Source organism: Mustela erminea, chromosome 17, assembly GCF_009829155.1.
Source record: "Mustela erminea isolate mMusErm1 chromosome 17, mMusErm1.Pri, whole genome shotgun sequence".
Lineage (NCBI taxonomy): Eukaryota > Metazoa > Chordata > Mammalia > Carnivora > Mustelidae > Mustela > Mustela erminea.
The window spans coordinates 27,984,623-28,011,078 of NC_045630.1; the positions used below are offsets into that span (position 1 = coordinate 27,984,623).

At 37.2% G+C, this 26,456-nt stretch overlaps 1 protein-coding gene across 8 annotated transcripts in view; it reads right to left on the minus strand.

The window, feature by feature from the left end:
• The window catches only part of RABGAP1L (RAB GTPase activating protein 1 like), a 765,799-nt gene that overhangs the window by 510,177 nt on the left and 229,166 nt on the right, over window positions 1-26,456 (minus strand). For all 8 annotated transcript variants that reach the window (XM_032317419.1, XM_032317418.1, XM_032317421.1 and 5 more), the window contains one exon: window positions 18,980-19,130. In XM_032317419.1, the coding sequence (XP_032173310.1) occupies window positions 18,980-19,130 (151 nt within the window). The remainder of the gene's footprint in view (window positions 1-18,979; window positions 19,131-26,456) is intronic.

The window sequence follows — 26,456 nt, forward strand, 5'->3', positions numbered from 1 at the left end:
CAAAATTTAGCATCCTCAAGTATAACCGATTTGAAATAGCAGCACAGAATAAACTGTTCCCCAAAGAGCCACAATTCAAATCATCTTCATACAAATAAAGAATCAATATAAAAATGAAAATCTACTATGTGCCAACATGTGCGGGAAGGGTAGGAAAGATGCAAGGAGGAGAAAGCTACAATTCCAGACCTACTGAGGGGAGCTTGTCAGTTATCTTCAGTTATCTTCCTAATTTGTCCAACTACTTGCCCATTTTAGATGTTTCTTTGAGAAAACTAATTAGTTCCACTTTAACTGGTTTATTTGAGAAACTAATAAACCTCTGTATATGTATTAAAACATATCAAAAGATAGGAAGTAAATTAACAAAAGCAACATTAAGAACAATGATAAAGTTCTTACTTTAAAGTTCTTACTAGTAATTCATAATCAATTACTATTTGGTAAATTAAGAAATATCTGAAGTGCTGGATATAATAATCATCATACAAATACAAAGAGGCCTGGGAAACAAGACACAGAATATATGCATAATACACATACCCTTATGAAATTAAAACAGTCTCTTTTATATAGTAATTCTCTATGAAGATTTCAGTTAAACCAAAGAAACTGTTAAGCTTATACAAATGACAATATTAATTAGATAAATTCACTAATAGTTGTTAGATATTTATGTTGATTTTGATCTCACATGATATATATGTATATATGTTTATATTTATATATATCTGCATACATTCCCAAATGTTGTCTACTAAGATTATTTTTAAGTAGCATGGTTTGTTCCAGGATTTAAAATACATGGTAAGATTACAAGTTAAAAAACTTGGCAGATCAACCAAAATATTTTAACTCCAAAATTATTGCTATTATGTAAATTTATGTCTAAAAAGAAGTCCATTAAATATCAAAGTTTATCACTACAAAATAAAGTTGGCTAGAAATCTTTCATATCACTCCTTTCAACTAGCACATAAGCAGTGAAAGAATGTTGCTAGAAGCTGGATAGCAAGTAGCTAACTCTGAAGTTTCTTTTGGTAAAACAGCCTGTGCAGGCAGCTGATAAGCAGTTTCCTTTTTTAATTAGAGTCATTTCCTGATTAATTAGTCCCAGAGCACTTAATGCAAGACTACACTGTGCCCCTGGGACAAACAGTGATTCTCCTCTTGGTACTATTAAGTATCATCTTTTCCCAAGGATGCAGCTCAATCTGTTTTCAATGGGAAAAGGTCTTTTCACAGTAAAAATAAGTTGGAAAAACTACAGGTCAATAACAAGAGATATATCACCAACCCCAGCAGGAAAAGTATGCAGACTATATAGGGGAATCCCTTCAATTCTTCATTTAAATTCTCCTATAATTTTTTTTTTTTAAGATTGATTCATTGATTGACTTGACAGAGAGAGAGATCAGAAGTAGGCAGAGAGGCAGGCAGAAAGAGAGGCGGAAGCAAGCTCCCTGCTGAGCAGAGAGCCTGATGTGGGGCTCCATCCCAGGGACCTGAGCCGAAGGCAGAGGCTTAACCCACTAAGCCACCCAGGTGCCCCGCTTTGTTTTTTAACTCAGAAAATCTTGATTTTAGGGGTGCCTGGGTGGCTCAGTGGGTTAAGCCGCTGCCTTCAGCTCAGGTCATGATCTCAGGGTCCTGGGATCGAGTCCCACATCAGGCTCTCTGCTCAGCAGGGAACCTGCTTCCTCCTCTCTCTCTGCCTGCCTCTCTGCCTACCTGTGATCTCTGTCTGTCAAATAAATAAATAAAATCTTTAAAAAAAAATCTTGATTTTAAATAGCAATTTTTAAATGTAATAAAGATTATTTTCCCTTTTGACTGAATGATCGGCTCTGTAGGACTAAAAAAGAAATCTTGTGAACATACCTAAATCATCCCTGCAAAAATGTGACCTTTGAAACTCTTCAAAGATCTGCTAGAAAGTAAAGTAGGAAAGTTACAGTCTTCAATTACATAATCTGTATAAAGAGACAGAACCTTATCCAAGGCATCTAAGTACCAAATAGACAGATGAGTAGAAAAATTAAGATAAGTGTCCTTTTCTTTTTTTTTTAAGTTTTCAATAAAAAAAAATTGCCATTATACTTTTTCAAAGAACTGAAGTTTTAAAGAGTTAAATGGAATTGCTCCTTTTCACATCATTTTTGCAGGTATCAAGGTTAAAGTTTCATAATGCTGTCTTCAGAAAATTAGTCATCTATTAAAAGATTAAGCAGCTTTCATAAACATGTCAGGGATCAGCTCTTAAAGGGTAGAAGTGATTGAATTATTCTGACAGGAGTAACAAGTAAAGCTCTCAAGTATGCATACCCATAATATCCCATAATTTAAAAAGTTCTGAGCAACTTTTACCAAGTCTATTCATCATTCATTAGGAATAAAAGTTTGTATGTAAAAAAAAGTAGAACCTATTGTACTCTTTTATTAACTTTTTATTTTTTATTAACATACAATGTATTATTAGCCCCAGGGGTACAGGTCTGTGAATTGCCAGGTTTACACACTTCATAGCACTCACCATAGCACATACCCTCCCCAATGAATCTACTGTATTCTTAATAGAAGCATTACTGATAAAATTGTGAATCTAGAAAAAGTAAAGATTTAATAGAAAAAAACAACCAAATGAGAATCATAATAAAATAGCTATGGAGTAATTATTCTTTTTAAATAGCAACATATTGAATTAATTATAATACTTATTTTGAAACAGTCTGTGGAATGAATATATTAATTAAATCAAAAGCCAATTTATGGAATAAAGCTTTAAAGTCTGAAAAAATTTGCAGTATCAATCATATCTCCAACATGGTATTTATCTAGTATCTTCTGGAAGAAGCTCAAGAATTTCTCAGAGAAACTGAATTTTTCTAAGGCCTATAATAATGTTTCATTTTCTCAATGGTCCTTTGGCTTTTCCATTTGTTTATTTTTTTTTTCTATTAATGGGGAGAAGGAAGTAGAAACTAGGATATGAGTTTGCAATAGGAGATATATTCTGTGTCATATTTTGGGGTCTTTGTGTATGCATATTAACAATTACATATGTACTCCATAAGCTTAAAAGAGTAATTATTTTACTTACAATGAAAATACTGAATAAATTATGAGGACAACTTTTCAATGACTAGTCTTGCATCTGGTCCCTAAGAGCTACTCATTAAATGTGATGAAAAAAGTGAGACTTCAGTTAATCAGCTCCGGTTTATAACTTGAAGCATTCTATTAAAAAACAAAACAAAACCCCTCCCAAAACAAACACTAACATTCTTTTTTTTTTTTTTTTTTTTTTAAAGATTATTTATTTATTTGACCGAGAGAGAGAGAGCGGGAGAGGGAACACAAGCTGGGGGAGCAGGAGAGGGAGAAGGGAGCCCAGTGTGGGGCTAGATCCCAGAACCCTAGGATCATGACCTGAGCCCAAGGTAGGTGCTTAACAAATGAGCCACCCAGGTGCCCCCAAAACAAACATTCTTAACTTCTAATATAATTATTTAATTGTAATACCATAATCAATTAACCCCTCCTATTTTTTAAATCATGGAGCACTGACCTATACTTCAACTCATGTAGTCACTCAACAAATGTTTATACTCAAGGCTAGTGCCAGGCTCTGGGGATACAAAGCATATTTCGTTTGGAGAAACAAAATGACAGTTTCTCTATGATGACACAGTCTGTTGTCTTGTCAGTTTAAAAAATCAACTAAAAGCCATGCAACTAACAAGCAGCCTAAACTGAGAAATTCACAAGGAAAATGAAACCCAGCAAATATAAAATTCCAAATAATGAAAACCACCTTTTAGAGCTACATTATGGACAGTTAAGAAAAGGAGGCAGGTTACAGATGGAAGAAATGATGGAGAGACAAATATAAACTATAACAAAACACAAAAGGATAAAGATACTGAGAAATTCAGAAAGTAATCAAACAAGAACCCACAACATGAAACTATTAACTGTTAGAAAAATATGACAAGAAATGTGTAATATGGGGGTGGCGGTTTGGTAGCTATCTCATATCTATTGTCTCACACTTTTTTAAAAAAAATTAACATATAATGTATTATTTGCCCCAGGGGTACAGGTCTGTGAATTGTCAGACTTACACACTTCACAGCACTCACCACAGCACATACCCTCCCCAACGTCCATAACCCAAACACCCTCTCCCTACCCCTCTCCACCCAGCAGCCCTCAGTTTGTACTGTGAGATTAAGAGTCTCTTATGGTTTGTCTCACTCCCAATCCACCCTGCCTCTCAAATTCCTCATATCAGAGAGATGTCTCACACTTTTTTAAAACCCTGATACTAATTAACGGAAAAGAGATGTAAACATAAATCTGAATGAAAAAGGAAGTCAATACAAAAACCCTGGGGTAAACTCATTATACCACATTACCCAATAAAATAGAAATATGCTCTAGAAACATGTGCAGATAAGATTAACAAAATTATTATTTAAAAAAGTTATTATGAAATGGGATCCAGGAGTAATACTATAATCCCAGACTCTTGAAAGTTCGCATGATTTAGGAAAAGTATCGATTTTCCTCTTATCCTTAATTCTAAAGCTGTAATAATACAACTCTTATGCCACTGAATGATCTATGTTCAATAACCCAGACTTCCCTCAAAACAGTGTACTCCTTCGCTAACTCCATGACATGAAAATAAAGGGAACATCAGAAGATCACCTGCTCCTTAATTTACCTGGAAACTATTTACGAAGTTTAAAGGATAACAAAGACAAAACATTATCTGTTACTAGAAATAGAACATTGTCACTTAAGTACATAAAAGTACGAATACATTTTAAAATTTTTACAGAAAAATGTCAATGCTGGGGGAAAGACTTTGAGTGCATCTCAGATTCACATATAAATTGTAGTTTTGATACATGCAAGTGTCAATACAGGTATCATAAAAAATGAAAGACCCTAGAGGATGAAAGAAAGTTTGATAAAAATGATGCTATGAAAAAGTAATAATAAGCAAGGTACAATTATGTGGTCAGAAACCACTGCATTTACTACACAAGAAAAGAGAAAATAATGTACATTTAAAGAATCTTTTTCAATAATTCTTGATTTCCTTTAACAAAGATCTTCTGGCATCTACCTGTTCAAGGCACTTACATTACAATACAGTGAATATTGTTTATTCTGTTTGCCCATCTTATTTTGTGGGTTAGTACATTTTAAAAATTATAAATTTTCTGGAGTATTTTTTGTAAATTTTGTGGCTATATCAGTAATATACCATTCAGTACAAGAGCCTATGGCTTTTATACATACCAATGATACAGACCCAGCTGGAATAACCCCATTCTATCAAAAAGCTCATTTCTTACAACTAGACAAGGTGATGACAGAGAACAGAGCAGCCGTGTAATTAAACAGCGCCCTGCCTCTCGAAGAAATCTAGTGTTGAGTGTTCCCTAATGTACAGCATTGAATTTTTAAAAAATAGACCATGTAAAGAAAAAGCAAACAACTACCTGGTTAAATGATGTACAGGGTTTAACTTAGTTGTGAAACCGTATCAAATAAAATAAATTTTAATTGATACCATTACTTGACTTTTCAATGAAATATTCTCTAAATGGTACTCAATCATAAGAAAAATACCAATTTAAACGTCTCCTCTTGAGACTGTCCAGTAATTACAATTACAGTATGTTCCACTAAATAGAGTAAAAATTTTCTTTACCTACATGTTTTATTAAAAGCCATCTACTACAATAATACACCAGAGAATAGAGAGAAGACAGGCTTTACTCTGAGCAGTACCAATAACTTGACAGGAATAAACATGGTGAAGCCTTACCTGTCCACATAATGCTCAAGAAAATAGAGAACTTGCAGAATCTCAAAACAGGCCAGTCACACAGTTGTTTTTTATTTATATTCCAAAGGAGATTTTTGGCAGCAACTACCAAAATGTTATTTGCAACTACTGCCCTTTTAACTCGCTGATAGAAGTTTGAGCACGCTCTCTGTACTTTATAAAATCAGACTTCTACTCTGCAAGCTTATACTGTTTTATATTCAGCCAAGATAGTATTTTTCAGTTCACTGATTGTAAAAGTTAATATGCACTGCCATCCTAGCACTGTACCCAGCATACAATAAGTACTCAAATATCTATAATATTACTTGTTAAAGTTCTATTACATTAACCTTAAGTAACCAATTAAATATCCTCTTGTACCATTTTGATATTACATATTTTCTGAAGTTTTTCACTTCACATATTTATATACGTTAAACTTTATTACTTTCTTCCCATTTAACAGGGGGACAAGCACTGACCCATGAAGAGCGCGTGGTCAACAGGGGTGGGGAGTGAGGAAAGGAAGGAGCACACTGATTTCACTTGTGAAGGCTCCTTGCACAAGCCAAGTCACTGACAGCTGAATCATTACATAAGCCCGTTCTCTACTGCATTCCCTTCTCTTATCCTGCTCAGCCAGTTAATTCCCACCTCAGACATCCTCTTCCTTGTGAACTCTTCCCTGACTCATCCAAGCAGAGCTGAGACTACCTCTCTTATATGCCACACACTCGACTGAGATATCTCTTATAATCTGTATCATAATACAATCTATTCATGCACAGACTTGCCTTTCCCTAGGCTACATGAGTCAAGGGTATGAACCCTTTTCATCTACATAGCCCTAGAAACCACAGAAAGCCTGGCCCATAAAAGTTGCTCAATAAAGAGTTGCTCAGTGAACAAATGAGTTACTAAGTGAATGAGACTAATACCTGATTTGCAGTCTTGATTATAATCAGACAATCATTAGGAGTGATTTTTAGAGAACATCATTTGACTTTATGATATACTCAAATATGCATAATCACTAAAATAATAAATCGCTACAAAATCAAGTTTTAGGAATGAAATATTCCACGATATTCAGCAACCAGGAAAAAAGAAAAAAAAAAAACAGAAAAGACAAGTCTGATACTTCATACTTCTAAAAACATTTTTTTTTCAATTCCATCACAGCTATTATTTACACCATGTGCTCTTGTGAAAATTATGTGACTAGAAGTAGTCTAAAACACATAGTCTAACATACATGTGAAAGTAGAAATACAGACCAACATCAATACCCACTACCACTGTTAACAATGGTCATGATGTAACATCATATTGGTAAAAACAGTAGAAGCTAATCTTGAATACTTACTATGTGCCAAGCACTTCACCACCTTATTTAATTACCACAACAATACCAGCAGGCATTACTATTAACCCTGCTTTACAGATGATGAAACTGAGGCTTAGGAAGTTGGGATAATTTTTCAAGATCATAAATTAATATGTGGGAGGGGTGAGATGCAAATCTAGATCAATCTAAGGAACTTAAATCCTTTAAAAAGAAATTGTATGTGTTCATATGTACACATACACACACATATACATTTTTTGAATAGAAGATTCATTCAGGAAAAAAAAACACAAGCATTCAAGTGGTGGTGGTAAATGGCTTGTGATGAGGTTATTTCTGAAAGCTCATCCATTAACAAAGTGTAAAGTATGAATGTTACAAATTACTTCACTTCTATAAAAGAGCACAGACCATGATCCAGTATTTGCTATGTTATGCAAATAATAATCAGCAAACTTGACTGATAAACTATACCATACATGTCTTGTAATTACTGAAATTATACATACAGGGCACCCGGGTGGCTCAATGGGTTAAGCATCTGACTCCTCGTTCGGCTCAGGTCATAATCTCAGGGTCATGACATCAAGCCCTGAATTGGGCTCCAAGCTCAGCATGGAATAAGCTTAAGATTCTACCTCTTCTTCCCCATCTGCTCCTCCCCCCACCCATCATACTCCCTCTCTCTCTCTTTCAAATAAATAAATAAAATCTTTTTGAAAATTACACTTACAGTTCTGTAAAACAACATAAAATTCAAGTTGCCCTAAACACACACAACCTCCCCCATCTCAAATGGTTGTTAAATATGTGAAAATGTAATCATTACTCAGTGGCTCCTCAAGCCACATATTAAGACCTAATCCTCAGTTCAGAAGCTCTAAATTCAGTCCTGCTTGATCACACAGGGGAAGTAAGGATCATAATCCTCTCTTGTCTTTTTAGATCACCTCAAAATGATGAAGAATGCTAACTTCACAGGAATTATAAGAAATATCAATTATAAGGAATAACTTCAGTAATATGTGGTACAAGTTTGCCAAAAACAAGTTTTGATCCAAAAACAGGGCTGATGTCCTCAGCCTCTGGTAGAAATCATGCAGCAGCAGACAATGGCTGAAGCCTCAGGCCACTTTAGGATAGACTGTGCAGGGGCACCTGGGTGGCTCAGTTAGTTGAGTGACTTTGGCTCAGGTCGTGATCTCAGAGTTCTGGAATTGAGCCCCAAGTTGAGCTCCACGCTTATTAAGGAGTCTGCCTCTCCCCTTCCTTCTCCCTCTGGCCTGCCTCACTCGTGCTTGCTCTCTAAAATAAATGAATCAATGACTCAAGGAGTGAATTTTTTTTTTTTTAAAGATAGACTGTAAAGGCTCATTTAAAAGGAATGGCTCAAAGTTAGGTGTTTTAGAACTTTTCTATTACTGATTCTATAAAGTACTATTTAGATCTTTTCTACCACTTGTAAGGTTTATACATGTTTCCTGATAAAAACCGAGTAATACCTAGTTTATAAACTTCATTTCCATACAATGAATAGTAAAAAGCAGAGGAAAGGGATAGTACTGCTCTTACTTCTTTAGCCTTTTATTACCTTTAATGGTGAACAATGAGAAAAATACAGAGAAAGAGTTCTTCCTTCCAAAGGATCTTTAAAAGACAAAAAGTAGGAATGCCCTATCCCTTTCATTTCTCTTTTAGAGTCTTCTATTTTATGGGTTCAAAATTGATTCTGCTATTTAGTAACTGTGTGTCTCTTTATCTCTCCGCACCTCCTTTTTCCTCAACGGTAAAAACAAGAACTGCATCACCAAAGTAGTCAGACTTACATGGAAAGAACATAAGAAAGCACTAGACATAATACCCATCACTCTGTAATACCCACACGCTCCATTAATTCCCTCAGCAAGTGTTTTTTTTAGCATCAGCTAAAGGGCAGTCCTAGTGCTGAATGCTAAGACTACAGCCGTAAGCAAAATCCAGACACACTCCTTATGGAGAGTTTATAGTCTAGAGCACTCCCATGAGTCATGCTGCACTTCCCACAACCTGACCGTGGCAGGACCTTTCACAACTCTGTCTTTAAGCTTGGCACTGCCTCAGCCTAAATATACTTTCCTATTCATTGCCTCCGAGGCAAAGTTGGCTGCTCCATTCTGCTCCCTTAACACTTGGCTCAGAATTCTGTCCCAGCACTTACCATGGTATCACCATTCTCTGCTTTCTTGACTGCCTCTGCCACAGGACTGTTAACTTCTATAACGGTAGGTATAAGCATTACTGTTTTTATACCTCTAGTACCTAGCATAGTGTTGAACACAAAGACATCTTAATGTTTGATCAGTTAAGGAAAGAATTAGTTGCACAAGTAGATAACAGGGTGTTACACATCTTGTTTTGCTTCTTTCTCTTTTCTCAGATGGATGTCCTAAAACCTTCATAGATCTCAAGAATCCACTGTAATCTCTGTTTTTCCCAGAGTACTTTCCTGTGCCACTCACTGAAGCATATACTGCTTTGTCACTTTCCCCATGCCTAACCCTAGTGTGTGCTTAACCATGTGTGAGGCATGCTCTGAGTGCTTTATGTGGGTTATCTAATTGAATCCTCCCAACCATTCCAGAAGATACAGATTAAGACCATTACATACATGAGGGAATTGAAAGTGAGGATAATTAAGGAACTTGCTCCAGGTCACAAACTAGTAGACAGCAGAACTTGAAATCTGAACCCAAGGTCTCCCTCCATGGTGAACACCAACATTTCCTAAGGCGAAGCAACCACTTTCACCAAGACAGGTTGTGTCTGAAAGCTCCTTTGGATGCTAGCAGTAGAGTCAACATAATTCTTCATGATTCAGATGTAACAGCACTTCTGACTGGCCCTGCTTAGTCTCTGGCATCAGATTAGGGTTATCAGTTTGTTTGCAGCTTTTGTCCTGGTTCATCTGGTGAATCTAGACTAGAGTTTTTCATCCTTTTTAAATTTTTGGTCCCATTACATTTCCTACCAGTCAAAAAGATGTGTAAAGCTTTATTTTCTGTAGATTACATTATAAAAACAGGAGCAGTAAGTGTGATTCTTCTACACTGTACTCCCACGCTTCTCTAGTCAATATTACTCTCTAGCCACAAGCTAAAAGATTCAGGGTAATTTAATCTTACACCCCACTGGCACTTGCAGAATTGTGCCAGTAATTCCTAGTGATTCCTACCTATTCTCTGGGAAAAACATGGAAGCTAGTATACCAAGACCTGGTGCTCAAATTAGCTCAATGGTTATAGCTGTCCCCAAATAGGTAAGACTCCTGATGGGGAGAGATACTGCTTCATACTTTACTAGTATATATATATACATGTATATATATACATGTATATATACATACATAACCTCACATAACATAAGGCTTACAGTTTGGGGAAGAAAAAAAAAATAACTCAATGGCAGGTAAAAGACCTTTCTCTGAAAACTATAAAACACTAATGAAAGAAATTCAAGATGACACAAAGAAATGGAAAGACATTCCATGCTTAAGGGTTGAAAGAACAAATATTGTTAAAATGTCTACCCTACCCAAAGCCATCTATACATTTACTGCAATCCCTATCAAAATACCAATAGCATTTTTCACAGAACTAGAACAATCTTAAAATTTGTATGGAACCACAACAGACCTTGAATAGCCAAAGCAATCTTGAAAAAGAAAAACAAAACTGGAGGTATCACAATTCCAGATTTCAAGCTATATTACAAACTGGTAGTAATTAAAACAGTACAGTACTGTCATAAAGATAGACAAAGAGCTCAATGGGATAGAACAGAAAACCAAGAAGTAAACCCACAGTTATATGGTCAGTTTATCATCAACAAAGGAGGAATACATACAAAATGGGGAAAAGATGGTCTCTTCAACAAATGGTGTAGGGGAAAATGGACAGCAACAAGCAAAAAAATGAAACTGGACCTCTTTTTTTCACAAAATAAACAAAAATACACAAAAGTAAACTCAAAATGGATTAAAGACCTAAATGTGAACCTGAAACCATAAAAATCTTTGAAGAGAAGACAGGCAGCAATTTCTCTGACATTGGCCATAGCAACATTTTTCTAGATATGTCTCCTGAGGCAAGGAAAATAAAAACAAAAATAAACTATTGGAACTATATCAAAACAAAAAGTTTCTGCAAGGCAAAGGAAACAATCAACAAAACTAAAAAGGCAATCTATGGAATGAGAGAAGACATTTGCAAATGGCATATCTGATAAAGGGTTAGTATCCAAATTTATAAAGAACTTATACAACTCAACACCCAAAAAATAATCCACTAAAAATGGGCAGAAGACATGAACAGACATTTCTCCAAAGAAGACATACAGATGGGGCCAGCAGACAAATCAAAAGACGCTCAACATCACTCATCATCAGGGAAATGCAAACCAAAACTACAATGACATAGGGAAATGGAGAGGAGAAGGGAGTTGAGGGAAATTGGAAGGGGAGATGAATCATGAGAGATTCATGGACTCTGAAAAACAATCTGAGGGTTTTGAAGGGGGGGAGGGTCTAATAATCCAATCAAGAAATGGGCAGAGGACACGAACAAACATTTCTGCAAAGAAGATATCCAGATGGCCAACAGACACATGAAAAAGTGCTCCACATCACTAGGCATCAGAGAAATACAAATCAAAACCAAAATGAGATAATCACCTCACACCAGTCAGAATGGCTAAAATTAACAAGTCAGGAAATGACAGATGCTGGTGAGGATGTGGAGAAAGGGAAACCCTCCTGCACTGTTGGAGGGAATGCAAGCTGGTGCAGCCACTCTGGAAAACACCATGGAGGTTCCTCAAAAAGTTGAAAATAGAGCTACCCTATGACCCAGCAATTGCACTGCTGGGTATTTACCCTAAAGATGCAAATGTAGTAACCGAAGGGGCATGTGCACACGAATGTTTATAGCAGCAATGTCCACAATAGCCAAACTATGGAAAAACCTAGATGTCCATCAACAGATGAATGGATAAAGAAGATGTGGTATATATATATATAAAGGAATACTATGCAGCCATCCAAAGAAATGAAATCTTTCCATTTGCAATGATGTGGATGGAACTAGAGGGTATTATGCTTACCGAAATGAGTCAATCTGAGAAAGACAACTATCATATGATCTCCCTGATATGAGGAAGTGGAGATAAAACATAAGGGGTTTGGGGGGTAGGAAAAGAATAAATGAAACAAGATGGGATCAGAAGGGAGACAAACCATAAGACACTCTTAATCACACAATACAAACTGTGGGTGGCCGGGGCGGGGCGGGGGTTGGGAGGGAGAGGGTGGTTCGGTTATGGACATTGGGGAGGGTATGTGCTATGGAGAGTGCTGTGAAGTGTGTAAACGTGGCGAATCACAGACTTGTACCCCTGGGGGTAATAATATATTATATGTTAATAAAAAAATTAAAAATTTAAAAATTAAAAAAAATACAATGAGATATCATCTCACTTCTGTCAGAAAAACTAAAATCAACACCACAAAAAACAACAGATGTTGGCAAGGATGTGGAGAAAAAGGAACCCCCTTGCACTGCTGGCAGGTGGGAATGCAAACTGGTCCAGCCACTGAGGAAAACAGTATGAAGAAAGTTTAAAATAGAAATACCCAAAGATCCAGGAATCACACTACTGGATATTTACTCAAGAAATACAAAAACACTAATTCAAAGGGATACATGTACCCTCGTGTTTATTACAGCTTCGTTTACAACATCCAACCAATGGAAGCAGCCCAAGTATCCATCAACAGATAAATAGATAAAGATGATGTGGGGGTGATATATGGAATATATATTCAGCCATAAAAATGAATGAAATCTTGCCATTTGCAATGACATGGACGAAGTTAAAGAATATAATGCAAAGTAGTCAAACAAGATATTAACCAATGAAAAGCACACTGGAATAACTACCTCCTCTGAGGCAATGGTTCATGTGGTAACCACAAAATCAAATATATTTGAGGGCCATTCATGCATTGCAATGCGTGAAGAACAGAAAGTAAATAATAAAGAGCAGTGAGTCTATGGTCAAACAGAAAGTACAAGTTTGAACCACACACACATACTATTCTCAATGTACTGATGGTCACACAAAGCGTATTGTGGCTGGATTCAGCCCGATGGCTGAATGACACTACACCTGAAAAGAATGCTTCAGAATGTGATTTGTTGCTTCAAATTCTGAACTACCACACCACTACTATAGAACTGAAGGAGAAACAGACTACTTTTTCTCTCTTTCTTCTTAACGATTTTATTTCTAAGCAATCTCTACATCCAACATGGGGCTCAAACTCACAACCCCAAGATCAAGAGTTGCAGGCTCCACCAACTGAACCAGCCAGGTGCCCCAACAGACTACTTTTCAGAGAAGCCGAATCTTCAGTAAGTTTTCTGTAAATACTCACATTCCTTCCTTACATAATCTTAGGTCCTTGGTAGGGTTTTCATAAAGCAACTATTTGTTTAAGCTGAACCACTTCATTAACTGGCCTTGAAATATTGCCATTTCCTTGATAAGACATGAAAAATTAACTGGACCAAAGAAGACACTACAAACTGCTGAACCATGACAAACAAGTACCAAACACTGGAAGCACTTTTTACTGAAACTCTTCTGGGTGTTCGTGTTTTTTCTACAGAATGGCTGGTAAGCTTTTATGTATTCACCACCAAAGTACATACATATGTTTTCTGCTCTAGGCACTTGCTGTCTAATTTCTACCCTTAAACACAGAAAAAGGACAAAATTGTTTTTTAAGATACTGACATGCATCGTTTATTATCTCTTATTAGAAGGAAGACCATGAAACTAAATATACCACTGTATGTCCTCACAGAAATGTTATACCTCGAGAGCCTGAATAAAGAAGGAACATTATCAAAACCACATTTCTATACTGTTTGTATGAAAATGTGGTTTTGATAAATTTTACTGTTAACAACAGAAATAACATTAAAAATTTTATGTAGTCATAAATGTATAAACTGAACATGGAATAATTTATTAAAGTATCTTAAATTCTACATTGTTAGTCAACCTCCAGTGGCAATTTTTAAACACTTGCCATTCTAAAATAAACAAACTACTAAGCTTAATTTTTATAAAAAATTATTCCATAACAGATATCAACTATTGCCTCTATTAACAGGCAACTGTAGCAGAGAAAAGTGGGTATCTACCCAATCTCTATTTTCTCTTTTCATCATTATTAATAAACCCACATTCAGTGGGTAGAGGAGAGAAGCAACGTACCTATCTTTAAAAAAAAAAAAATCCCAACTTCCCAGGGAGATAGTAGCCATGTAACAAAATTCTGGTCAAAAAGAATAAGTAAAAGTTGTTGTTTAAAGTTTAAGGGAAAGCTCTTTAAAAGGGCAACATACAGGGGCACCTGGCTCAGTCTGCTGAGCATCCGACTCTTGGTTTTGGCTCTGATCATGATCTTATGGGTTGTGATCTCACGGGTCATGACAGCAAGGCCCAGGTCAGACTCCACACTCACTGCAAAGTCTGCTTGGGATTCTTTCCCTCTTCCTCTCCCTCTCCTTCTGCTCCTACCCCCACTCACATGCACTCTCTTTCTCTCTCTAAAATAAATAAATGGATCTTTAAAAAGGTGGGGAGCCACAGACTTGGTTCAGATATGCTGAAGAGAGGTCCAGCCTCAATTCAAGCTTATGGGAGAAAACCTTTAAGCCCCTGGCCTCTCCCAAATGGTATGAGTGTCTTTTTTCCATCTGTGGTTGGCTCTTCCAACCATATCTGATAGTTTATGCGGAGGAGGCAACTCACAGTGAGCTCTAGACAGTTTGTGTTAAAAAGAGGACTCAGCATGGAGGCTAGCCAAGCCAGGAAAGCCCAATCATGTGGTTAGGGGTATTGAGCCAGGTGATATCAGCCCAACTTTGGGAGAGGGGAGAACAGAGAAGTAAAGATTGAATTCAACCAGGAGGGTGATGACTCAATCAATCATGCCAATGAAAAGAAACCCCAATAAAAATTCTGGAGTCCAAAGCTTGGTGAGCTTCCTATGTTGGTGATTCTTAAGTGCGTACTACTACACACTGATGCAGGAAGGATAATATGTCCCTGAGGATGATGCCAGCGTCCTATCCTCTCAGTCCTAGACTCTGCTCTATATATCTCTTCCTTTGGCTGGTTCTGGTTTGTATTGTTTTGCTATTAAAAAAAAAAAAACTATAGTTGTGAGTATCTACAGGGACCCCCAAATTTGTAGCTAAGCTAGTATGAAATAAGAGTGGCTCTCTGGACCCCCAAACTTGCAGCTGGAGTTAGAAGTCCCAGGCAGACTTGGTAGCCTGGAGGCCTGTTCCCTTAAAGTCCAGTTTGACAGTCTTTGTTTTTCTTCTTTTCTAAACACAATATTAGATGCAGAGTAGCCATTTTGTGACAACAAGATGACAAGCATGTGTCGAGTACATCAGACAGATTTCAGTCAGGGAAAGAGAACCTGCTCTAAGTATTTCGAAGAGATTTAATGGAAGAACTTAAGTACTTAAGCACTGAAAGACCTGGAAGACCAGAAGACTGGGGACACCACTGCTAGCTTCTGGGTTTGCCACCACCACTACAGTCCAGAGAAGTAGGGATGGCTATTGCTTCTCAAATTAGGAAACTGCAGGAAACAGCAACTACAGAACGGAGGCAGGTGATTCAGTATGGAGAGCCTGGAGGCAGATGCAAAGGCTCACAACTGGCGAGGCCCAGGGAATCTGTCTACTACTGCCAGAAAAAAATAACATGCTCTTGCCTCCCTCCAGTCTTCACATGCAGAAAGTAAATCGCAGCCAGATCCCAGAGTGAGAGTTCTCAAAATATTTTATTCAATGAAAACATTTTTGGCCATTCTGTCTCTTGATCTTAAACTCCTTCCCACAATTATGTATTCAAAATTACCATGGTGCTTAGTATATATGGTAAAGATTTATCATGTATATGACTTACACTGTATTGTCGGAAGTTCATAAATAACATCATGGGAGACTATTCTTAACTTTTCTCCCAAAGTCTGAAATCCTAAAAGATATGAATCTTAAAAGCCTCTTAGTAGAGAAAGGGATATGGTAGTAGCTGCTATCCTATAAGCAGCCATTTAAAGGATACAATTTGTTATTTATATTAAAAAGTGTTCTGACACCAGAGTTATGGTCTCTGGACACTTCTCCTCAGTTATCTCCATTAATAAAAACTTTTCTGGGCAGAAACTTGCAACACATATATATTTATTTTATTAATTTTTATTATGCATAAGTGCTACTGTATAATATAGATCCTATAAAGCACAGAAACGTAGGTAGGATATAAAAAAAGATAAAACCAATGAAAAATTTAGGCTACACAAAAATATTATTCAATATTGAATATGGGTCATTTAAAAATGTTTAATTTTGTGCAATTTTTCTGTTGAGAGAAACGTCACATAAAATTTACCATTTTAAGGTATATAGTTCAGTGGTTTTTGGTATATTCACAATATTGTACAATTATGACCACTATGAAATTCCAGAATATTTCCATCACCCCAAAAAGCAACCCATATCTGGGAGCAGCCACTCCCAAACCTTCCATCCTTCAGCCACCAGCAACCATTAGCCTACCTTCTGTCTCTATGCATTGGCCTATTCTGAACATTTCATGTAAACAGAAATCATACAACATGACTTACTTTTTCATATGCTGTTTTATCAGTTTATGAAAAAACAATTTCAAACTTGTTTCAAAATCAGTTTTCTTAGTTCATGGTTTAATCATTATCATATCTGAAAAAGACTGACAGAGATGCAGAGACCCTAATAGAGGAGCATCATTTTTTTTTCAGTCACAGCCATTAATCATTTTGCTGAAATGTGGTTAGGAAATTACTCATTTTCTCAAACGAGTTTTTTTCCTTAAAAACAAAAAAAGATTTTTTAAAATTATTTATTTATTTATTTGACAGAGAGAGATCACAAGTAGGCAGAGAGGCAGGCAGAGAGAGAAAGAGGAGGAAGCAGGCTCCCTGCTGAGCAGAGAGCCCGATGCAGGACTCGATCTCAGGACCCTGAGATCATGACCTGAACCCAAGGCAGCGGCTTAACCCACTGAGCCACCCAGGCGCCCAAAGATTTTATTTTTTTAAGTAATCTCTATACCCCACATGAGGCTTGAGCTCACAACCCTGAGATCAAGAGTCACATGCTCTGCCAACTAAGCCAGCCAGGCGCCCCTCAAATGATTTCATATCATTAAACCAGAAGGTGTTTTATTTTTATATTTTAACAGTCAGTTCCAAATTTTCTACAACTATTTGTACAAGTTTTAAACACATCTGAAATTTCTGATTCCAGGTTTTTAAGATGTTGAGTTTTATAACACATGTAGCTTTCAGAGTGACAAAATCACATAGTGATGTTTACATTGCCAAATGTTTCAAATGTCCTTTTCTAGAACATGAGTTTATTTCTAGAATAGTTGCTTTGTCATCCTTTAGACAACATTAATTCTTACTTGAAGGGACTGATTAGTGTGTTTGTTTTCTGTTGTCATTTTTAGTATCTTAGTATGTAACATCCTGTGATAGCAACCTCTTTAAACCACTCATATACCCTGTGGGGGTTAAGTTAAAACTAGGCAACCTTTAAATCCACATAAGAGCCCATGCAAACTGTAAGAAAACTAGAACATCATGAAAGCAAATACACGAGTGTGAGCACCACTGGTATTCCTTCCCAAAGTGTGCAAGCCCCTTCTTCCTTCAGGTCACTCCTAAATCACATGGGACAAGTAGCCATTGGACCCGACGACTTACTGAGGTCTCAGTATCACGGCACAGCAAATATTAGGATAGCTCAATATCCTTTGTGTTGAAATTTTAAAAATACAAATGGAACTTGAGGCATTCCCCCTCCCACACACATGTATCAATGGATCACCTTGCATATTCCACTGCAGAAAACACAAATCATAAAAATGATAAAGCTTTTTAAAAAAATCTGAATTTAGCAATGGGTGAATTTAGGCATTCAGGAAATATCTGTGGAAGGGAGGGAGGAACAGAGGGAAGGAAGAGAAGAAGGAATTAAAGGGGCTAAAGAATATGAAAAGTTGATAAATCCTGAGGAACAAAGTCTTGGTTATTAAAGTATCTCATTTATGAAGAGAGATGTTTACATCCATGATTTAGAGCAGATTAAGAAATCAGGAGGTGAGACTTAAGAGGAGACTCTAGGACTGAGGACTACCTTTCATATGCTCTACAATCTGCTCTTTGGACATAAACACAGGAATTTACATTGGAAGCGGGGGCTCCTGATAGAATAAGGACCTGGGCAACTAACTATCTACATCATTTAAGTGTAAGGTTATATAAGCACAGAAGGCCTTTTAATTTCATTTTAAGTTAATTTGATTTTTAAATTACACTACAGTATAATTATACTGTGTACAAACATAATTGTATACAAATTTCACTCAGTAAGAAAGCTTCACTGAAAACACTTGAAATATAAATATCTTCCACTTCAATGAAAAAAGGAAAGCCAAGGCATTATTTACCACTATCCACAACAAGTGCTCAGAACAAAAGGCAGAACCATTCACTGCACAACACTAAAGCGGTTTTTAAAGAAGTTCAAAACACTTATGACTTATTGCAGCTATGAAAACAGTATTTACTTAATATACTGTCCAATGAGAAGAATATGAAAAAAGCTTCCTACCTTTGTGATAAGAAGTCGGTATCTATCCAGCATTGCCTGGTTGTCGTGGCAGCCTGCTAATAACTGCCACACTTCTGCCCTCAGGGCTTCGGGGACACCGCTCTTCACCAGAGTGGACAGCCCCTTCGGTCGTGCACCAAGGTTACTGTGCCTAAGAACACAAGAAAACGAACCATTAATACTCCCTTCATCACCGCTGTGGTTATAAGTTACATTAATGAATTTACATAAAAAATGTAAGCCTGGGTTGAGAGAAAAACTGGGAAAGAGGCATGAAATGCCATCAGTTGCTCAGAGATGTCACGGACGTGGTTCCTCAGCCCCATCTTTTCTCTGTTGGTGAACCGTGCTATTCTTCTGTCAAGAAAAGTTTCTACTTTCTCTTTTTTACTTTTTTTTTTTTTAATCATTCTATGAACTTATTCACAAAAATGAATGTGTTAATTATGTATTTCTGGGAAGCATTTCAAGGCATAAAAAGAACCATCTGAATCCCTTGACATGAACATAGGGTAAGTTGGCTAGTGGCAGGGTACAGCAGGGGCTGGGGGAACGGGATGCGGAAAGTGGATCACAGCCTAACATGTCTTGACCATATGCCTAAGTCCTGACCCAAAGTACTCCCTAAATGAAGGACCTAGAACTTTCCCACAAAACCTATTCAACTCCACCCTGCTAGGGGAGTAGCACAGACTTATCAGCCAAGGGTATTTAGAAATGAAACAAAGGCAAATATTTTTTGTCATGAAGTCAATGATGACATAGGAAGTATGCTACTATAATAATCTGCCCAACTGAACAAGAAAGTGACTTGCAATTCCCAGTCTTGTGAATGTAATTTACATTCCTCAATGTTTTCCTGGTGCCTAGCTTGAACCTGGAACTACATTTTATGCCCCTTTGCTCAGATTTTCTATTGTATTTGTTGCTCAGTTCTGATCTCTTAGAACTGACTCTGGTGCTACCATCTGGGCTTCAAATCTTGACGATGTATTCTGGTTTGATATAACATTCAGACTCTGGTTTCAAGTTTTAGTCTTAAAGGTCATAGAATCAATACGTCTATTTTCTAAAACTGGCCTCCCATCTACTTCACCAACTTACCTAGCTTATATACACTCTTCCATCTCTGGCCCAGACCTCAGTTTTAGCAGGTCCTTCCTCTGAAAATATGTTCTATTCTTTTCCCATTCAGTCATAATCTGGTCATTTTGAAAAACTGTTATAACTCCTGTAACTTTAAAGCTCAAGTAAACTCATCCCATTAGTATTTTTAATAAACCATCAAGTGTATATCTATTCTGCTTTCTTTTGGCCTTTTCAAAGAAAACTTTTATATTGCTGAGTTAGAGAACCTAAACTGCTGATACTGATGGGCTTGGAGCAAAATGAAATGAAAGGAGGTAGAGCTTATACATTTAAAACACTATTGCACATTAGGGACCAGAGTTATGCTGCTAAGTGAAAAAAAGCAAGTTTCAAAACAGTATATATAATTTTAAATTTACATACTCTCTCTCTCCCTCTCTCAAAATTTTATATGTAGTATTATTTTATTTTATTTATTTTTTAAAGATTTTATTTATTTGACAAAGAGAGACACAGCAAGAGAGGGAAAACAAGCAGGGGGAGTCAGAAAAGGAGAAGCAGGCTTCCCGCCTAGCCAGGAGTTGGATGAGGGATCGATCGCAGGACCTTGGGATCATGACCTAAGCTGAGCTGAAGGCAGATGCTTAACTACTGAGCCACCCAGGCACCCCTACAGTATTATTTTAGATAGATGTTCATTCTCTCTCTCCTTCCCTCTCTTGCTTTCTCTCTTTCTCTAACCCATAATATTTTGAAGTCTGATTTCAACCTGCATAGGAAAAGTATATAGAAGAATATACCCCAAAATGTGTAATAGAACTGAGAGGGAAATTACTTTTTATTTTCCTCTGCTGTTTGAAATATTCACAATGATCTTAAATTCTTTTATAATCATATGCACCCAAAAAAAGTCATCTCAATTCTTTAAATTTCTCTCATGGACTTAAACTAAAATACAACTTTAGTTTGTAAAAACAAAGCTAAATATGCGCCACAAAATTTCTTGTGAGTATTATTCTCGAGAAGACTTACACCTGAGTAAACTAACATCTTTAATCTTGTTCCACCTGCCTCTTCTTTGCTATCTAATTGAGTATAATATTAGCAAAAGAATATTGCGCCACAAGAGAGCCAGGATCAGTCATAAAATGATCCTTCTTACAATTTATTTGGTTCTGATTATACTTTTGAATAGGAAAAACATATGTTGTTTGAGGGTATCTGAGATTCTATAATCTTAGGGTAAAAAACGGAATTAACTAAAAATGAGAATTATCTGAAAACGGAATTAACTAAAAACAAAGGTCAAAGCTCATTTCCTCTGAAATTAAAGCAAAATATTCTGAATTTTAAGTCCCATTATATAACCACAATAGCAAAGTAATTAAATATATCATATGCTTCATGTTATATAGATGAGTAAGTCATCAGTGTACGCACAACTATTAAAACTCCCAAACAGGGGCACCTGGGTGGCTCAGTGGGTTAAGCCTCTGCCTTCCGCCCAGGTCATGATCCCAGGGTCCTGGGATAGAGCCCCCCGTCGGGCTCTCTGCTCAGCGGAGAGCCTGCTTCCCTTCCTCTCTCTCTACCTGCCTCTCTGCCTACTTGTGATTTCTGTCTGTCAAATAAATAAATAAAATCTTTAAAAAAAAAAAAAAACCCTCCAAAACACACCTCCCATGTAAAAGAAACCTTTCCTCAACTCCACATAATCCTCTGGCTGTCATACTGTCTCCTACCTTACAACAACAGATTTCTCTCGAGTTGTTAAATAGTCATTACCTCTATTTCCTCCTTAACTCAGCTCAGCATGGCTTCTGCATCTGTGCTTAGTTTTCACTGAAGTAATACATGACCTCTCTCCATGTCACTAAGTTCAAGGGGCATTTTTCAAACCTCTCACTGTTGACCACTTTGCTTCCTTTGGCTTCAAGGACAAAGCCCTCTCTCTTCCCCCTCTCAGACCCCACTGCTATTGTTTCTCCTCTGTGAACCTCCCAAGTCTTGTGGATACTCTCTTCACACTTTCCTCAGTGGTCTACTTCTCTTGTTTCTCTCATCTCGGAGTGTTTTCACCCATGCCCGTGTGTTTGGAGTTTCACAGGCTCAAAGGCACCTCAGAATCAACATGTCCAAATCTCAATCCACATTTTCTTACTAAACCTTGCTCTCCAGTGTATCCTATTTCAGTGACTATCACCACAATCTATCCAAATTAGAAACCTAGGAATTATTGTTGGCATTATTCTCTGCCCTTTAGAGATCCATCAACAAGGCTAATGCATTTTTTCCTGACCTTTCCAAATTCCATGCACTTCTCCCTATCTCCACAGCCACCAGTTCTATTCAGCCTAGACCACACACAGCTTCCTAACACTCACTTGTTGTACTACTATACATTTCCAATACTGCTGGCAAATATAGTTTTGTATAATGACTTTAAAAAAGATTTTAGGGGCACCTGGGTGGCTCAGTGGGTTAAAGCCTCTGCTTTCAGCTCAGGTATGGTCCCAGGGTCCTGGGATCAAGCCCCGAATCGGGCTCTCTGCTCAGCAGGGAGCCTGCTTCCTCCTCTCTCTCTGCCTCTCTGCCTATTTGTGATCTCTGTCAAATAAATTAAAAAAAAAAACTTAAAAAGATTTTATATTTGGAGTATCCTTTCCTACATATGCATACATACAACCCTAATGAACATTACCACAGTATGATTCAGCTCAATCGACATTTCCGCTTCTAGCTGACCCCCAGCCATCTGTCTGGCCAAGCATTATGGAAAAAAGTCTTTTCTCCTCTCTTAAAAACCTAGGCTCTATTTATTTTTATATACTGGCATTTAAAAAGAACTAGGTAATTCATAACACTACATGATAAACAACTCTAATTTACTGATTATCCTAGTAATCATACAGTAATTATAATGCATACAGCACCCTAATGCATAAGGGACAGTAAAGGATATTAAGCCAAATACTACTAGTATACATCTATGACCAGGGAGGACTGAAATGAAATAGCAATTTATATAAATAATCACTGCTTTCAATGTTTCAGATAAAACTACCTATTAATAACTATATATGACCATTGCTTGAATAAAACATAAACTGCAGCGATCAAGAGACCTAGGAATAGACAACTAGTTGTTACATGTGTTGAACCATGTACTGGAAACAAGAGGCATCTAATTATTCAAGAAGTCATATATAAAGCAGATATATACTAAATGTATGGTTATCAGGTAGTTTTTAATAAATATAAGTAATTTTTATTATTAAATTTTATTTATTAAAAAAGTTTAATAAATATAAACTCCAGAAGGGCAAGAATCTCTGTCTTCTTTATTTTAGCACCCCAAGTATATAGAACAGTGCCTGGCACAAAGAAGACACTCAATATATTTTAGATAAATAAGTGAACAGATTTATAAAATTAAATTAATATGATCAACTACTAAGTCTAAGCAAAAAAAAATGTTTTTTTTTTAAAAAGACTTTATTTATTTATTTGACAGACAATGCAAGTAGGCAGAGAGGCAGGCAGAGAGAGAGGAGAAAGCCGGCTCCCTGCTGAGCAGAGCCCCTCAATGTGGGGCTCGATCCCAGGACCCTGAGATCACGACCTGAGCTGAAGGCAGAGGCTTTAACCCACTGAGCCACCCAGGTGCCCCCCCAAAATGCTTTTTTAAAAGCAAACATGCTAACATTTTAATAAGATCATCGAGCTGCCATGTATTCATCTACTCACCTTTAAAAGAGGCATCTTTTCTTGAAACAATCTAGGCATATAAGAACTTTTACTATTCCAAAACTGTCCAGTGAGAATTTCAAAGGGAAGATATTATTTCTAACAAAAATACCAGAGAAATCAAGGGATGAAGAGCCACTGAATGTCACTGAGTGGTCGCTGATGGAATTAGGGCAATTTTGACAGAAGGGAGGTGGAAGTAGGTGGCTGGGAGACAGGACAATGTGAGGACAGTGGCTTGACCCATTTTAAAAGGTTCTCACAGGAAAAGGAATAGCTAGAACTGAAACTAAAAGACAGGGATTTCTCCTTCCCCAACAGTGAAAAAATCTGAAATGTAAACCTAGATCCTACTTAAATTAAACAAGCTACAATAAGAAAAAAACTTCAAGAGAGGCACCAGAGTGGCTCAGTCAGCTAAGCATCTGCCTTTGGCTCAGGTTGTGGTCCCAGGGTCCTAGAATCAAGCCCCGAGTGGGGCTCCCTGCTCAGAGGGGAGTCTGCTTGCCCCTGTCCCTCTGTATCTCCCACCCCTACTTGTGCTCTCTCTTGCTCTCTTTCTCAAATAACTGAAGTATTTTTTTTTTTAAAGATTTTATTTATTTTTCAGAGTCCATAGTCTTTCATGATTCACCCCCCCTTCCAATTTCCCTCAACTCCCTTCTGAGGGTTTTGAAGGGGCGGGGGGTAGGAGGTTGGGGGAACCAGGTGGTGGGTATTAGAGAGGGCATGGATTGCATGGAGCACTGGGTCCGGTGCAAAAACAATGAATACTGTTACGCTGAAAAGAAATAAAAAATTAAAAAAAAAAAAAAGAAAAGAAAAAAAGAAATAAATGCTAAAAAAAAAGATTTTATTTATTTATTGGATAGAGAGAGAGAGATCACAAGTAGGCAGAGCAGCAGGCAGAGAGGGGAAGGCAGGCTCCCCGCTGAGCAGAGAGCCCAAAGCGGGGCTCGATTCCAGGATCCCAGGACCCTAAGATCATGGCCTGAGCCGAAGACAGAGCCACTGAGTGGCTCACCCACTTAGCCACTCAGCGCCTCTAACTGAAGTCTTAAGAAAGAAAGAAAGAAAAGAAAAGAAAAGAAAAGAAAAGAAAAGAAAAGAAAAGGAAAGAAAGAAAGAAAGAAAGAAAGAAAGAAAGAAAGAAAGAAAGAAAGAAAGAAAGAGCGACTTCAAGAAAAATGACAGATTAAAGGTCATTCTGAAGATCAAGAGGACATATTTTGATCTGGGGTGGAGACGAGCAGGATTTTTCCTCAGCTGAAAAAAATGGAACATTATATGTTAATGTGAAAAGGAAGAAAGCTATAAATGTTCACACTTAGTGATTCTAGTCTTTCAGGTTCTCTCTGAGCTTGTATTTTATTTTGTTCTCCCAGCAGTTCACTGATGCTTGGTTAGGCTGAGAGACCACAGATTAAGACAACACGTTCCCACTGTGGTAAGCACAGCCATGAAGAACACAATCAAAGTGCCTACTAAATGTGTATCAATTTTCTGATATTCTAATAAAAGAGAATTGAGTAGTTTGAAGATGGTTTTATTCAATAAACCATAATTTTTACCTAAGACATTCACTTAGTATTTTTGGTTAGGAAATCTTCCTGCTACAAAATTTGACCTTTATGCCTAAGTTTTCAGAGTCAGTACTCTGTTTTTCTAGTCTTCAAAAACCTCAACAGCTTCCACACAACTTTAAAACCAGAAATTGTTATCCAGAAATAATTCTGCCCAATTCCTTAAATTTACTCAATAATTTAATGCTCAGGTCATCGGCTCTACTATTTTGAATATATTGGACATGTCACAGAAGTCTTTTTTTTATTGTGTCATGTTAGTCACCATACAGTACATCATTAGTTTTTGATGCAGTGTTCCATGATTCATTGTTTACATACAACACCCATTGCTCCACGCAATCCATGCCCTCCTTAATACCCATCACCAGGCTCACCCATACCCCCACACCCCTCCCTTCTAAAACCCTCCATTTGTTACCCAGAGTCCATAGTCTCTCATGGTTCATCTCCCACTCCGATTTTTTCCCCCTTCATTTTTCCCTTCCTTCTTCTAATGTCCTTCATGCTATTCCTTATGTTCCACAAGTAAGTGAAACTATGTAATTGTCTCTCTCTGCTTAACTTATTTCACTCAGCATAATCTCCTCCAGTCCCATCCATGTTGATGCAAAAGTTGAGTATTCATCCTTTCTGATGGCTGAGTAATATTCCATTGTGTATATGGACTGCATCTTCCTTTTCCATTTGTCTGTTGAAGGGCATCTTAGCTCTTTCCATATTTTGGCTATTGTGGACATTGCTGCTATGAACATTGGGGTACATTCACTACTTCTTTTCACTACATCTGTATCTTTGGGGTAAATACCCAGTAGTGCAATTGCTGGGTCATAGGGTAGCTCTGTTTTTAATTTTTTGAGGAACCTCTACACTCCTTCTTAAAGTGGCTGCACCAATTTGCATTCCTAACAACAGTGCTTTGAAGGTTCCCCTTTCTCCACAACTTCTCCAACATTTATTGTTTCTTGCCTTGTCAATTTGGCCATTCTAACTAGTATAAGGTGGTATCTCAGTGTGGCTTTGATTTGAATCTCCCTGATGGCTAATGATGAACACTT